The 16,557-nt window shown below is 37.0% G+C and overlaps 1 protein-coding gene across 1 annotated transcript in view; it reads left to right on the top strand.

The window, feature by feature from the left end:
* Positions 1-16,557, top strand: part of AKAP6 (A-kinase anchoring protein 6) — a 418,445-nt gene that overhangs the window by 377,075 nt on the left and 24,813 nt on the right. Inside the window, exons 10-11 of the mRNA XM_053711854.1 lie at positions 237-452; positions 10,285-10,497. Coding sequence (XP_053567829.1) covers positions 237-452; positions 10,285-10,497 — 429 coding nt within the window. The remainder of the gene's footprint in view (positions 1-236; positions 453-10,284; positions 10,498-16,557) is intronic.

Genomic DNA, 16,557 nt, shown 5'->3' with positions numbered 1-16,557 from the left:
CTCACTGTCCCTTGTTAGACTCAAACTCGTTGCTGTTTAAACATTGTGTAATGTTGCTTTATTACTTTTATAGTGCTATCTTGTGTTTCTCTCCAGCTTCTTCCTTTATCATTCTGACTTTAGCATTCTTTCACTCTTGCTTTGTCTTTTTATATTGAAAATGATTTCTTGCAATTGTGCTGTCCTGCCTCACCCATACCTAGCTCTTTCTCTAACACATCCATTCCCCACTACAGAGATCACTGTCTGAGGCACTGTCAGACTCAGTTCACCAGCCTGTACTGTCTCCTGGGAGTGGAAGTCTGGTGCAACAACTGGATCAGCGAGTGAAGGAGCTCAAATCATGGCTGAGAGACACTGAGCTTACCCTATACAACTCTAGCCTAAGAATAGGGGATGAAAATGATAGGAAAAGCTGGGAAGGACTACAAAGAGAATTGGACAGATTCCAGGTAAATCAATTAATTATTATTTGCTTGTTCTATGAGTTTTCCAGAAATTTAGCTGTACACTCCTCATAATAACACGTGTCAGAACTCAGCCTTACCATCTTACCTCTGCCTATCCAAAATTCTAATCTGGCACACATTTTTATGGCATATCTGCTCTGTCCTCAGCCTAAGTGACCCAAACTAAGCTATGCCCTGCTTATGTAAGATAAAGTTACTATTTCCAGTAAGAAAATATATAATTTACACAAGCAGATAGTGAAACACAAAAACTAAAAATTGTTTCTGTATATTCCCAGCCAATACCTACAACTAGCACCGTTCCTGCTACGGAGCAAAACGAGTATTAACATAATTGTGCTAAAAAACATTTCTCTTGGGCGAAAGAAGACACACAAAAAATGAAGAGACAGAGGGGGATATTTATCAAAGCGTCAACTGAAAATACGCTGGAATTCCGCGTCGTAAGTGTCACGAGATTGATCCGCCGTAGTTATCAAAGCATCAATATCGGCAAATGTTAAAATTTGTGATGTAACATACGATCCCGCGATCTCAATCCGACGCACATCGATGCGTGTTGAAAACCCGTGGAATTCGTACAGATTCGTGTTCATTCGCTCTCCTATTCAACACTATTTGAAGCTCTCACAAAGTTATCAAAATTTCTACAGTTACGCTTGCGTCTTTTCCGACGCAGCGTACCTGGTTTTCAATCCGCCACCCTTCAGATGCCATAGAACTCAATGGGAATCTGAAAACACAAAAAGCTAATGTTCGTTGCTGCAAGAGAATGAAGTATATTACATAATAAAAGTAAGTTAGAAACTTTATTAAAATTGTATACCCTTTCTAAATCAAACAATATTATTGCTACACATTTGGTGCACTAGTAGATATAGGGATAACAATGAAAAATACATTGCTACTGATGGATTATACTACAATTTTGTCTCTCATTACAAATCATGGGGACAATATTATTTCTACATATTTGGTGCAAAGTTTTTCCCAAAACTTGTCGCACTAATAGATATAGAGATAAAAATGAAATAAATACACAACATAATATAGCTAACTTCCTTTTTATTTTTTGGAAAAATCTATGTGCACCATGTTTAAAGGGACATTATACACTCATTTTTTCTTTGCATAAATGTTTTGTAGATAATCTATTTATATAGCCTATAAAGTTTTTTTTTTAATTAATGTATAGTTTTGCTTATTTTTAAATAACATTGCTCTGATTTTCAGACTCCTAACCAAGCCCCAAAGTTTTATGTGAATACGCTCGACTACCTACTCCAGCTTGTTACTGTTTGTGTAAAGGGTCTTTTCATATGCAAAAGAAGGGGGAGGGGGGGAGTGTCTTATTTCCCACTTGCAGTGGGCTTTCCAGCTACCTTTTCAACAGAGCCAAAGTGACAGCTTCTAAGTAAGTTTTTAAACAGTTTTATACTGGATTTTTATATCAGTATCTGTGCATATTATTCTTTATAGTAGTGTCTATTACATGCAGTTATATGAAAATGAGTGTATACTGTCCCTTTAAGCCATGTAATACAAGTCACACTCTCCACTTCGCGCAATATTTGACGCAACACTTTTCGCACCAATTATGACGCAATCTCCTAAATAACCCACACACTAGTGAATTTTTCCACCACTTTTGATTGGAATATGCATAATCACATGATTTATGACATCAGACAATCTGATTCAAATATTCATTATAAACTATCACTAACTAATCAACTTGCTCGACACTTGTGTCATTGATCAATCATCAGAACTTGTAAGTGCCATTTGTTACATTGTGTATTATACTTTGAAAGTATGTATATGTGAAATTAGTATTAAAGATAATCATTGATGTTGACATTAGGACACACAGTGTAATATTTTAGACAAGGATTTTAAAATTCTAATTGATGTTTGATTCAATAGAATCTTAAGCTGATAGCGCAAATGAATAGCCCACCTAACTTTAAACTGTCAAGATTCAGATACAGCAGAAATTAAAATCACCCCTTTACTGTCATGCTATTTTCAGTGTATTTCTTCCTTCTCTTGAATTTCTTTTTCAGTAAGAAATGTCATCTTATATGCCAGCCCATTTTATAACACTTGTGTAGGGGTGGATTTTAAAAATAGATTGCAATCAGGAGGGGTTAGACAGGTGCAGAGAGGCCCAGCTCTTAAAGGGACAGGAAACCCCAAAATATTTTTTCATGATTTGGATAGAACATACAATTTTAAACAACTTTAAAATTTACTTCTATTATCTAATTTGCTTCATTCTCTTGTTATCCTTTGCTGAAGGAACAGCATTGCACTACTGGCAGCTAGCTCAACACATCTATTTAGCCAATCACACGAGACAAATGTGTGCAGGCACCAATTAGCAGCTAGCTCCCACTAGTGCAACTTAAATGTTTACTTTCCTATTCCTTTAAAATATCCATAGATTGCAAATAAATACATATGATACTCTAATTACATGTTATATTCAAAATTATTCCTGCTCAGATAAATAATACATTTACACTATATACATATAGTGGTATAAATAAACACAGAGATATGATAGACAACATTGTTTAGAATAAAAAAAGGAACTTCGGGACATGCAAATATGTTTGCAAAAGATTTCTGACATAACACACACACACACATATATATATATATATATATATATATATATATATATATATATATGTGTGTGTGTGTGTATATACATACTAAAATATGTATGGCCAATATTAAAAAGAATTCTAATAATTCACTCTCCACTTTGCACCAAATATGTGGCTACTTGCTATATTCGCAATTAGTCCTGCTCAGAAAAAGAATACATTTACACTATATACAATAATGTGCTAAAGAGAAATGTGCTTGTTCATGGACAGTAATGAAATGGTATAAATAAAATTGGGAAAAGCCTGAATAGCCGCAACATCGATGACTGTTAGTTAATACCAGTCCGATGCTTTTCGCACCGTACTTGATGCGCGTGTTTTTGACGGCTTTTTTTAATAAATAAGGAGATCGTATTCAGATCCGCGTCCGCGATGTTTGTCGAGCGTATTGACGTCCATGAATGCAACATAGTTGATGCTTTGATAAATATCCCCCATAGGAGCTAAAAGGTTTATGTAAGAAGATCCTAAATGTAAAACCAGAATGTCTTAGGGCCTAGGATCTATTAATTGCATCTCTTCAGTAAATTTAATCATAAAAAAGAGTATCTCACCACACACAGATGTTAAATCCTTATCTTTGCTGGCCCTGAAGCTAGTACCAATATGTGAAAAACAAGAATCTCACATGTGCTAACCGCTAATATCTATAGAAACCAAGAAACGAATAACTGTGCAACCAAGATCTGAAATGAATGTCTTTAACCCGGTATATTTCCAGGAGCTGATAAAATTTGTAGACCAAGGAATCAAAATCAGTACAATCAGTGGGTCCAGGAACATAAATGGATGTAAAACCCATTTTTTTTTCTTTCAGGATTCATATAGAGCAAAGAGCATACAAGTTTGAACAACTTTTCAAATTACTTCTATTATAAAATTTGCTTAATTTTTGGTATCCTTTGATGAATGAGCAGCTTTGCACTACTGGGAGCTAGCTAAACACATCGGGTGAGCCAATTAAAAGAGGCATATATGTGCAGCCACCAATTACTAGCTAGCTTCCAGTAGTGCATTGCTGCTCCTAAGTCTACTTAGGTATGCTTTTCAGCAAACAATATCAAGAGAAAAAAAATCTAATTAGATAATAGAGGTAAATAGGAAAGTCGTTCAAAAATCACATGCTCTGTCAGAATCATGAACGTTTAATTTTATCTTTATTGTCCCTTTAACTGAGTGTTAAGTTGAGGACAAAGCTATGCATTCTCCTAACCAAAAACTGAGTAAAGGGTTTATCCTCCCTCTTCATCATACATACTACTATTGATTGCACAGCTATAAGACCTGCTGCAATGGATAGCTGGTTCATCAATATAGACCTTTGCTGATGTAAGGTTTGGATTAGTATTCATAGGTACAAGCTCTTTTGCAGTAGTAACTGAGACCTCAAGAGGCACAGGAGCCTTCTTGGCCTAACCCCTCAATGGATAATAAGAAGTTTAATACGTCTGAGCGCTAGAGTCAGTGGTTCAAGCATGGTACAAGCTCAGGGTAGGAATATAGTTCATAGTTGCAGACCTAAGTCATGGATAGTGTGGTAAACAGTGCAGGCAAAGGTACAACCAATTCAGGAACACTGTGGTAGTAGCCAGAGAGAAAGCAGGAAATTGCATCAGTAACATACCAAGGATTAAAACCGGAGAAGCAATAATAATCAAAGGAACAGGTAAAGGGAAAGTCTAAAAACTAAGATGAGGTATAAAGCCAGGAAGTCACAGATCAAGAAACCTGGAGCTCTCACAGAAAGCACTCTCAGTGTAAGAGCACTGATAACGGGAAGTCGCTGCCTAACAACAATGGAAAACACCTGCTAAATACAGGTTTGTATAGACAATAACCAGGAAACCTATTCGTCAGATTTCCAGATGAGATGTTCCACGGCAAAGTGCTAAATATCTCAGTCAATAGTACACTGAACTTGAGACCAGGAGATATGGTACCTGCACCAGAAAAACACATAAAAGCACACAAATCTGGCATGGTTACTACAGCTGCCTGTACCTACAATTTGCTGATAATAGAGAAGGTATTTGAGTGGAAGACAAATTTATATACAGCGCAGACATTACAACCATTTAGTGATAAACTACCATCTTGATCTTTTCAATGCCCTGGCTATCTTTGAAAGAAATCCTTTGACATATTTCTATATATATAACTCAATAACATACTGCTGCATTCATTGTGACAAAACTTTGTTTACATGTTTAGAGAATGCTATAGCTGTTCTTAGAGAATAATCTCTTTGTGATGTCTTCTAGAAAAGGATTGCATATGGATCACGCTAAAATGGAATTCAAACCTGGAATGAAAGCACAATGATTTGGGGACTTTGCCAATGTTTCCTGGCATTTAATGTGACCTCATAGCTGCACTATCCAAGATTGGAGCGACTAGTGAGAAGTGGTCTGAGAAGGAAGACTTTAAAGTCTCAAAATCATCTTCTTCACAGTACTTATCCTTTAGGATTCTTATCCGGCTCATGAATTTATAGTAGTTGATGGCGCTGGTGATGTGTTATCTCAATAGCTTCCCACATTCAGAAAGATACACCCATGCTATTTTTTCTCCTTGAAGTTTACTCTGGCTTAACTTAATTATGCACATGCTGAAGAGCCATAAGCTTGTCCATCTCTATTATTTAATAATGGGACAGAGTTTTTCTTTCAAAGTCTTTGCAGAGCTTTATGATATAATTTAGAAATCAAGCTCCTTTATTTTTTGGTTATCATGCCCAATATAATGCAAAAATTGAGAGCCAATGATTGAGCACTACGTGCACATTTATTCTATTAAAGAACAATATTATTGGCTCCTTGTTGACAGTGGGTTTTATCCCAACATATTCCTATCAAATCTATTGTATCAATTACCTTGGGGAAGGCAATCACTAGGTTTGAAATCTATGATGTCATTGCATCATTCTCAAGGAAATATTAGAGGAAGCCAAACAAACGTTAGAGGAGGTAAACAAAACAAGGTTACAGATATCCATTGACATTCGGCTATTCCTTTTTAAACAGGGGATTTTGTCTGACTGTCTGCAAAATATTAAACTCCATTATCCTTCAAATAAACTTGTTTTTTGATACCTGAAGATTAATGAAAAGAAAACAGTAATCTCTATTTCAAGTTGCCTCCAGCTATGAACATCCATATTTCCCCATTGATGCATGTAGTTTCTAATCATTTTCTTCCTGGGGTAATCAAGCTACACCCATGGTGGTCAATCCCAAAACCTGGAAATAGTTTGTTATTAAGGAGATTTTGGATTCTTGTGGATACAAAGAGTTCTTCTGTACCTTCTTTACTGATGTGACTCTGGTTTGAAATAGAGGGAGTGGATTACATCTTAAAATGTGCCCACTTCTGTTCATACTACATATTCTCCATCGTGAAAAAAACAGTTTAGAGCAAATGGTTTGGTCACAATTTTAGGGGGTACTATAAAATTTTCCTATCATTGTAAAGTGTTACCTATTTCACTTACAAGTCCGGTGCTCTTCCAAGACCCATCACAGTTTTCTGCTTTCCTAAACTGCATCTTTCTTCTTTTGTCTCCTGAATATGTGCTTGCCTTGCTACTTGAGTACTGACAGTATCCTCCACTGCGTAGCTTGTGAGCACAAGGCTAGTAGAAGGTAAAGAAGCCTTTTATATATATTGCAACTTCCTATGTAAAGTTGTCCTTGCAGTGTGGTTTACTAAGTTCAGTTGACTCCTGTTTCTGTGATCAGTCTTGTAGCTGACATCTAAGTGTTGACCTGGACTGTTCCTGATTATGAGTATTGCCAAATCCTGTCTCCATTTATCACTTCACTGACCTGGCCTGTTCCTGGTGACCTATCCTGTTCTTGATTAGGAGTATTGCCAAGTCATGTCTGCAGGAAGTATGTTGCTTACAAGGCCTGTTCCTGATTCTGAGTGTAGCCTGTTCCTGCCTCTCAGCCTAACCATGCAATTAAATTAATGATTTGACCTATGAATAAAGATTGCTTTTAAAATGAAGCTTCACCCAATATACTTAACTTACTCTGGTGCAGAGGTTGTAGCTAAGACTCCACTAGACCAACAGCTTTCATGTTCACCTGAACAGGCAACCAGTTTACATTTTCACATCAAATAATCAATGAAGAGAAAAGATCATAGATTTCTCATGGTATGTTTTTTAATCATAAACTGACGGTCATGGAGAGATTTTAGTGACAGATATTGTTTATTATTGTCAGTATATATTTAATACAATGTATTTTTATTTGCTTAGTCCTTTGTCTGTGCCTGCCTATATTTTTCCAGTTGTGGCATATAACCTTCCCCTTAGGTCTTCTGATGTTCCATATAATTGTTCCATGCATCATTTCTACACCTCCTCTTATTACTCCACATATCCCCAATTGCTCATATCATTCAATATATCACCTTCGTCACATCCTGTTGATCAACTTTTCTATTAATCCTCATATACTCCTTTGTTTAACTTCCCTATTGTTTCAAACAACTCCACCTGGTATCTCCTCCTGTTTAGCCACATAATCTGTACCTATAACTTCCTCTGGTTATTCATACAGCTGTGTATGATATAATGTGTTACCTGCTTCTCTGTATTTCTGTCTGATTGACTTGGGTCCACATCCCCTGTGAACAGTGATTAGGGCCCTGCCATGTGCTTCATTACAGATGAGCACTTTAATAGTGCCATTTAAAAGTCCATATTTCTGCCTTTCATGCTGGCCCAGCAATGATACATGTGATAATTGTCAGAGAGCGATGGCTCTCAGTGGCCTTTTAATCGTCCTATTTATCACACTGTCTGTGCCAGACGATCCATATTGATAGTCCTTCCTCTCCTACACTCACTGACATTTAACCCCTTCACTACTAGAATGTCATATTTTCCAGCTTTACACAGAATCCACAACATTCTCTATAGTAACATACAAATATTATTGTACACAGTGCTTGCATCTATAGGTATCTCAAATGGTCTGTGTTTTTTTTTTTAAATTAAAGAATCTCTGGTCCCCACACTGATTTACTTTGTTCATTTACCCCCTCAGTACCATGAGTGGCCTCTGATTAATTAATGATTAACTTTAACACATCACTTCCTTTCTAAATGTAGCTTTAGCAAACATGTTTCAAATGCTTTATTCTTGTTTAAGAAAAGCTAAATCCAATTGTTTTCTCCTACTTTTGTCCTATCACAGGGTTCAGAAGAACACTGGTTGGATAATACAGTCTTTGTCTTTTTATATGATATGCACTTTCCCCCCACCCTCCTTTAATTTAATCAACAGTTCCAGTGACTTAAAAGGAGCCAATACTTCCTTTCGTTATCAGCATAAGGACATAATTATAGAATGTGTTGTGATGGTTTGAAAAATGCTACCTTCAATAAAATATCTTCTAATGAGTGCACAGCTGCAATACACTGTAAATTCAACAGAAGCCATTTGTAATGGCCATTAATGGATGAATATATAGTGCCAGTCCTCTATTAATAGTTAAATGAGATAACTAAACTGGTTTCTATTAGTGGACAAATAGAATCACCTGTATTACTGCATACAGGGCTAGACTTCTCTAACACCCATAGGCAAATATTACACATTCACCTCCTATATATTTTTTTCCCGGGTCTCTGTCGCTATTACTTGGGAGCTGCTGCAGTACTTGAGGTACAACATTTCTGAGAAGTGTTTTCAGTCCAAAGGACACACTTTCAGGATATATTTTCTGGTATTAAGATATTGAAAAAAATGTTGATATTCAGCTAGTATGCTAATTTACTACAGGGAATTACAAGGTATAGTATATTATATTGGTAAAAATAAAACGGAGCACGGGTAAAAACAAAGCACTTAGACATTTATTAAGTCATGGAACGGTTATTAAACAAAAATGTTAAACTACATGCAGGAGAAAGAGGGGTCAGACGCGTTTCGGCTCACACCTTCATCTGTGACCTAATTATATTATAATGTGGAACATGTATATACCCACAGGCAGCATCTTATTGGGCCAAAACAAAAACCTCCCATTTAACTCTTGCAACGCTGGGAGGAAAAGAAAGTACAAAAATGTAATGCAATGTAACTTGTGTTCAATTATCCAAAGTCTACAAGAATACAAAGGATACAAAAACGTGCAAATACAGGGATACAATGGATAGTCTAATAATTAAATATTACAAACTTATAGTATATTATATTCCTTTATTAAACTTTAATTACTGTTCAGCTGATTAAAGGATTACTTTCTGTTATAATTTTTAAGCTAAACAACTAACATATTAAAGTTAATAAACATTAATTAAAACCTACTGACCTATATTTTCTCCAAAACGAAGTTTCATAACATTCTAAAAGTTATATATTTTATTCGCCGATGATGTCACATTATCCTGCCCACTATTTTCAGCACTGCATGTTCAAAATACTTGTGTTTAAAGCGCCATTTTGAAACCTAGGTATTGTAAACGGATTGGTACAGAGCAAAGGACACCCACGGAGTGGGTTTGGGAAACAATTAAATTTGCAGACAAGATTTCTGATATACGGTAGAGATATGTTAATGAAATGCTATTGATAAAAAGCGTATTTGGGGTAGTTAGTTAGTAACAGGCATAGAAAATATTTACTTCCAGTGGCCCTTTAATATTTCAGACATACTAAAAGTCTGACTTGTTAGTGGACTAAACTGAATAAATCTGTTCTAACGGTGAATACCTGAAATAAAATAAGAAGCTGAGAAGAAATTATATTAAAGGGAAAATACATTTTAAACAACTTTCCAATATACTTTTAAAAATGTACTTCATTCTCTTGGTATTCTTTGTTGAAGAAGCAGCAATGCACTACTACTGGGAGCTAGTTGAACCAATGGCAAGAAGCAAATATGTGCAACCACCAATTAGCAGCTAGCTCCCAGTAGTGCATTGCTGCTCCCGAGCCTACCTAGGTATACTTTTCAACAAAGAAAACAAAAGAAATTAGATAATAAAAGTAAATGTTTAAAATTGTATGTTCTATCTGAATCATGAAAGAATGTAGTTTTATGTCCCTTTGTGCAAGCAAAGGTTTGTTATATGATCTCCAGTTATTGCACTATGTAACTTCCTTTTGTATCCTCTGCAGTCCCTGTGCTCTGAGCTCAGACTCCGCCGACGTGGGGTGGCATCCGTCCTGCGGCTCTGTCACCATCTCCAGAGCCTCCAAGAACATTCTATGCAGCAGGACCCACCAACAATGCAGCTACTCAGCGTCAACCTGGAGCGGAGGTGGGAGGCTATAGTGATGCAAAGTACTCAGTGGCAGAGACGCCTGCAGAGGGAGCTGGGTGAGGAGCAGGTGAGAAACAGAAGGTTATAATTGCCCTTAATGGCATTATTGCAGATGTAGGCATTAGAGATACTGAAATAAAATGTATAGCAGTATGATAAAAAAAAAAGGTGCCATACTGCCTTAAAGGCCCATTACCCTGCAAATCTATGTGTTTAATCCCTGCAACCGGATTAAACACATAGGTAAAGTACTGTTTGGGAGCAACAGAGAACTGCTGGTCCCAAGTGGAAATTGCTGCTGATCCAAATCAGTAGCTCTAGTCTCACAACACAGCTGTGAACTAGCGCAGCTGATTGGCTCGGGACAAGTAGATTGCTGCGGCACTAAAAGCAGCACTTTAACTATGTGTTGCATTGTTGGGTCAGTAGTGATAAATTACATGGTCTGAAGCCCCTGAAGAAGAAACTCTTCAAAGCTTGTCTTTTACTTTATAATATTAGTTTTTTGATACATGTCGTTGTAAATATCAACGTGCATGTTTATTAGTATAGCATTGTGTCAGTTTATAGGACTGTGTGTTGGTGATTGATTGTATTATTATGTATATTAGTGTGCTATTCTATTTATTAGTGTTTGTGCATCAGTGTCATTATACAGATAGTTGTGTAGGTTTTTGGTATTTAGTAATGTGTTGGTAAAAACAGTAATATGGACGCGAGTTGATTGATTCGGACTCTTGTCGCTTCAGTGACTCGACAAGGACTCAACTTGCACCAACTGAAGGCACTGACTCGACTCGCGAGTATGTGTATATGTTTAGCAAGCAACTTGAACGCCCATCTCAGTGAGATCATCTCACGCAGCTGGTAGGGGGTCGCAGCTATGCAAGCTAGGCCGTGCAGGAAGTAGGCCGTGCAGGATGTGGAACATGACCGCATAGTGCTGGATTTCCAGTGCATATTATGGCCCACAAATAAAACTTATAAAGAAGGCATAAGCTGCACAGTGTACTGCAATGCTTGGGGAACAACAAGGTCGTACACCGTTCTAACCTACCTTTGCAACCAGCCATCTGCCCAGCTAAGGAGCGCCCAGAGCTTTGACGCAAAACTGCAGTGAGGAGTACCGGCTTCTTGGCACTCATACAACAAGCCATGTTGAGTGCTCCTTAAAGTTTAACACCTGAGAGGTGGGCTTAGGACTCCAAGATACATGCAGCCCATTGTTGTAAAGAACAATAAACATGGATACAGCCATAAAAGGAATTGTGTGGGGGGAGTTAGAGCTTTACAATTCAGAAACTAAAAAGAAAGGATTAATGGCGAGGCACTGAAGTATACATTTGTAGGTAAAGTAATTAAAGTACATATATTTTGTCTCTATCCCAACTTGTTTTATGTCCCTTTAAAGATAACGGTAGGCCCCAGATTAACAGTGGCCTAGAGACCTAACACACCTCACTGTCTTACACGCTATATGAGACCCTATAACTTTTCAAATAACTTTCTGTTTCTTCTATAAAAAAAAAAGCAACTGTATAAAACCCTATTGTATTGTGCAATGAGAGAACCTAAAGACATTAGGCTAAGGTATAAAATTGGTCACGTTAACTGTGTGCAACCTTTAGTTGTGACTCCTTTGCTTTGGATGCACTGTCGTGACTTTGCTACTTCAAGCTCACAACTGTGCTGGATAAGAGAGATGATAATCTTAATGATACCTTATTATGTTCTAAACTATATACTCAGCTTTGATAGTTTGATGATGTTGTCAATAGTTAAAAGCACATCTAAATGAGAACTATTCTCATATTTCAAAATTATTTTCCTACAAGGAAAATAATTGTAGGGGGAGCTCTTCCTGAATAACTAACACCTAGATAACGAGTTTTGCTCTATACCGGGTGCGTAAATAACGCAATAAAATGAGCGGTACCGCACTTTCCATAGCGCTGCCATTGCAAGTTACTGAAAAACCTCCTTGAGCTGTGCGGTATGGTGCGGTAAGCTTCATACCGCACAAAAGCCAAGGTCTGAGTTTACGCACCCGAGCATGCTTTCCCCCTTAGACATCAATGGGGAGAGGGGGTAAAAAAAAAATCTAACACCTGCGATTGCGGAATCACCATAATGCAACCACATTGATGTATATGGGGAAAAGAAAGTTACGTTTAAACAACCTAGCCTAAACCCATAGCCTAGAAACCCCTAATTCGCCTCTCCCCGACAATAAATAAAATTATTAACCCCTAATCCGTCACCCCCAATGTCGCCGACACCTAAATAAAGTGATTAACCCATAATCTGCCGCTCCCCGATATCACCGACACTATGTAAAGTTGTTAACCCTTAATCCGCTGCTCCCCGACATCGCCAACACTAAATAAAACTATTAACCCCTAAACCGTCGGATCCCCACATCGCAACTTATAAATAAACCTATTAACCCCTAAACTGCCAGACCCCCCACATCACAAAACATTAAATTAAACTATTAAGCCCTAAACCTAACACCCCCTAACTATAATTTAAAAGTTACAATATAAATATCTTAAAATAAATAAAAACTTACCTGTGAAATAAAAAAAACTAGCATTAAACTATAAATTAACCTAACATTACTATTCTAATAACATTTTTAAAAAATGCCAATTAAAAAACCTAAATTACAAATTTAAAAAAACCTAATACTACGAAAAAAATATAAAAAATCTAACATTACTAAAAATAATAAACACTAAATTACGAAAAATAAAAAACTCTAAGATTAAAAAAAAAATTATAAATGAAATTATCAAAAATAAAAACAATTACACTGACCTAATCTAATAGCCCTATAAAAATAAAAAAGCCTGTTGCCCTAAGTTAAACAGCTCTTTTACCTAAAAAAAAATACAAAGTCCCCCCAACAGCAAAACCCCCCACCTAACCAACCTCCCAAAATAAAAACCCAAGTCTAAAAAAAACCTAAGCTACCCATTGCCCCTAAAGGGGCATTTGTATGGGCATTGCCCTTAAAAGGGCATTCAGCTCTTTTACTGCCCTTAAAAGGGCATTCAGCTCTCTTACAAGCCCAAAGCCCTAATCTTAAAAAAAAACACTAACGCCAGAATATCTACTTGTGGTTCCTGAAGTCTTCATCCAGGAGGCGACATCTTCATCCATCATGGGGGCGTCTTCTATCTTCATCCCGTCGGAGCGGAGCAGAGCTATTCAAATCAGCCAATAGGATTTCAGTAACTCTCATCCTATTGGCTGATTTGAATTTGAAGAATCAAATCAGCCAATAGAAATGCAAGGTACGCCATATTTAAACGGGTACCTTGCATTTAACTTCAGTGTACAGCGGTGATCGTATTAAGAGGACAGTCCACGCAGGATGTCATTGCCGGTCTTAGATAGCTCCGTGCTGCCGGGATGAAGATAGAAGACGCCCCTGGGATGGATGAAGATGTCGCTGCCTGCATAAAGACTTCTCGCCTCCTGGATGGAGATGGATGTCCTGACTTCAGAAACCGTGAGTAGATATTCTGGGGTAAGTGTTAGGTTTATTTTTTATTTTTTGGGGTGTTTTTTAAGATTAGGGCTTTGAGCACTGTAAAAGAGTTTAATGCCCTTTTAAGCGCAGTAAAAGAGATGAATTCCCTTTTAAGGGCAATGCCCATACAAATGCCCCTTTAGGGGCAATGGTTAGCTTAGGTTTTTTAGACTTAGGTTTTTTATTTTGGGCGATTGGTTGGGTGGGGCTTTTTACTGTTGGGGGGACTTTGTATTTTTTTTCTAGGTAAAAGAGCTGTTTAACTTAGGGCAATGCCCTACAAAAGGCCCTTTTAAGGGCTATTGGTAGTTTATTGTAGGTTAGGGGGTGTTTTTATTTTGGGAGGCTTTTTTATTTTTATAGGGCTATTAGATAAGGTGTAATTGTTTTTATTTTTGATAATTTTTTGTAATCTTAGAGTTTTTTATTTTTTTTGGTAATTTAGTGTTTATTATTTTTTGTAATGTTAGATTTTTTTATTCTTTTTCGTTGTATTAGGTTTTTTTTTAATTTGTACTTTAGGTTTTTTAATTGGTAGTTTTTTTAAATTGTATTAGAATAGTAATGTTAGGTTAATTTATAGTTTAATGTTATTTTTTTTTATTTCACAGGTAAGTTTTTATTTGTTTTAAGATAGTTATATTGTAATTTTTAATTTAAAGTTAGGGTGTGTTAGGTTAAGGGGTTAATAATTTAATTTAGTGTTTTGCAATGTGGGAGGGCGGCGGTTTAGGGGTTATTAGGTTTAGTTTATTAGTTACAATGTGGGGGGCTGGCGGTTTAGGAGTTATAATAGGTTTATTTAGTGTCGGCGATGTGGGGGGCCACGGATTAGGGGTTAATAATTGTATTTAGTGTCGGCGATGTTGGGGGGCTGTGGATTAGGGGTTACTACGTTTATTTAGTGTTGGCGATGTGGGTGGCCGGCGTATTAGGGGTTAATAGGTTTATTTAATAGTCGCGATGTGGGTGGCAGATTATGGGTTAATAGGTTTAATATAGTGTTTGCGATGCAGGAGGGTGGCGGTTTAGGGGTTAATAGGTAGTTTATGGGTGTTAGTGTACTTTGTAACATTTTATTTATGAGTTTTGTAAAACATTTTTGTGTTGCAAAATCCATACCTACTCGGTATAGGCTGTAATGCAAGCATTTTAGCCGGACCGCACAACCTGTAATACGGCGCTATGGAAAAAATTTGAATGTGGAATGGCGTTGTGTTACAGGCTAAAATGCTTGCGGTATAGCTATACCGCCGCAACTCGTAATATACATTACCTTCCATTCCACATGGCCAATTTTTCAGCGGTATAGCCGTAACGCAAAACTCGTAATCTAGGCATAAATGTGCACTTATAGTGAATATTAAAAATAGTGAAAATAAAATATGTACAGATAAAAGTAACTTAAAATAAATAGAGAGAATATATATATATATATATATATATATATATATATATAAACAATATTACTTGATGGACCTTCCAATTAAGGATTCATAAATATAGTGTCCATGCACCAAATTTCCACTAGTGCAAAGCAGAATATAGTTCAATACACTCAATTCCTTTAAGGCTTGTTTCAAATACAGATACACTCCAGGCTGCTCCCCCTCATGATGGGACTCAAACTCGATTAACTGACCAATAAACCAGTATTATCCAGTATTCTGAACCAAAAAATAGCTTAGATGCCTTCTTTTTCAATTAAAGATTGCAAGAGAACGAATAAGATTTGATCATAGGAGTAAATTAGAAAGTTGTTTAAAATTGCATGCTCTATCTGATTGGGGATGCTTTGTTTGCGCGCCTTTTCTATCTCCTGGCAGGTTCTATACATCTAGCATGACGCCGGGAGATACCTGTTGTGGGAATGCCCACGAAGGGCGGTTTTTTGAGAATCTGTGTTTAGCGAGTCCTCTTTATCTCCCGGCGGTTCAATAAGTCTAACATGCCGCCCGGGAGATGTCTATTGTGTCACCGTCCACGATGGGTGGTCCTTGGGGGATGCCATTTGCATGGCGCGCTCATTATCTCTCCCAGCGGTTCAATAGATCTGCATGCCGACCGGGAGATAAGTTATGTACTTCCATGAGAGTGTCCTGTTTTCCCTTCTCTATAAAAAATGGAAGGGTCCAGTGAGACATGTTTTAACATATTGTAGGCTTCATTGACGACAGAAATAAGTCGGATTGTAACCTAATTTTTCCCTGTTGCAGTAGGGTTCTGGTTTAGAACATCCTACTCAGAGGGGGATACTGCTGAGAGGTGTTGTGAACTAGCAAAATTGTTTACGTTGTTTTTGCCCTGTTTTTTTTGCAGGTTATAGAATGGAAAAATGTTATTCTTTTTTTAATTTAAAGATGTTTTCATATGTTAATTTTTCATTTAATTACTCCTTTTGAAGCTATGGCTGTTAGGAGTCTGGTGACACCGCTCAATCCATGCTACAGTTTTTTATCTATAATGTCCAAATTAATTTATGACCCACAGGCAGTGCTCTGCGGTTCCTTGCAAAGACATTACTTTTGACGTTCACATTGATGTCTTGTTGCAACAATATTATTATTGTTATTGGATTGTTTTCTGCAC

The sequence above is a fragment of the Bombina bombina genome, chromosome 1, assembly GCF_027579735.1.
Source record: "Bombina bombina isolate aBomBom1 chromosome 1, aBomBom1.pri, whole genome shotgun sequence".
Classification (NCBI taxonomy): Eukaryota; Metazoa; Chordata; class Amphibia; order Anura; family Bombinatoridae; genus Bombina; species Bombina bombina.
The sequence above is the reverse complement of the archived record's forward strand: the minus strand, read 5'-3'. Positions and strand labels throughout refer to the sequence as shown.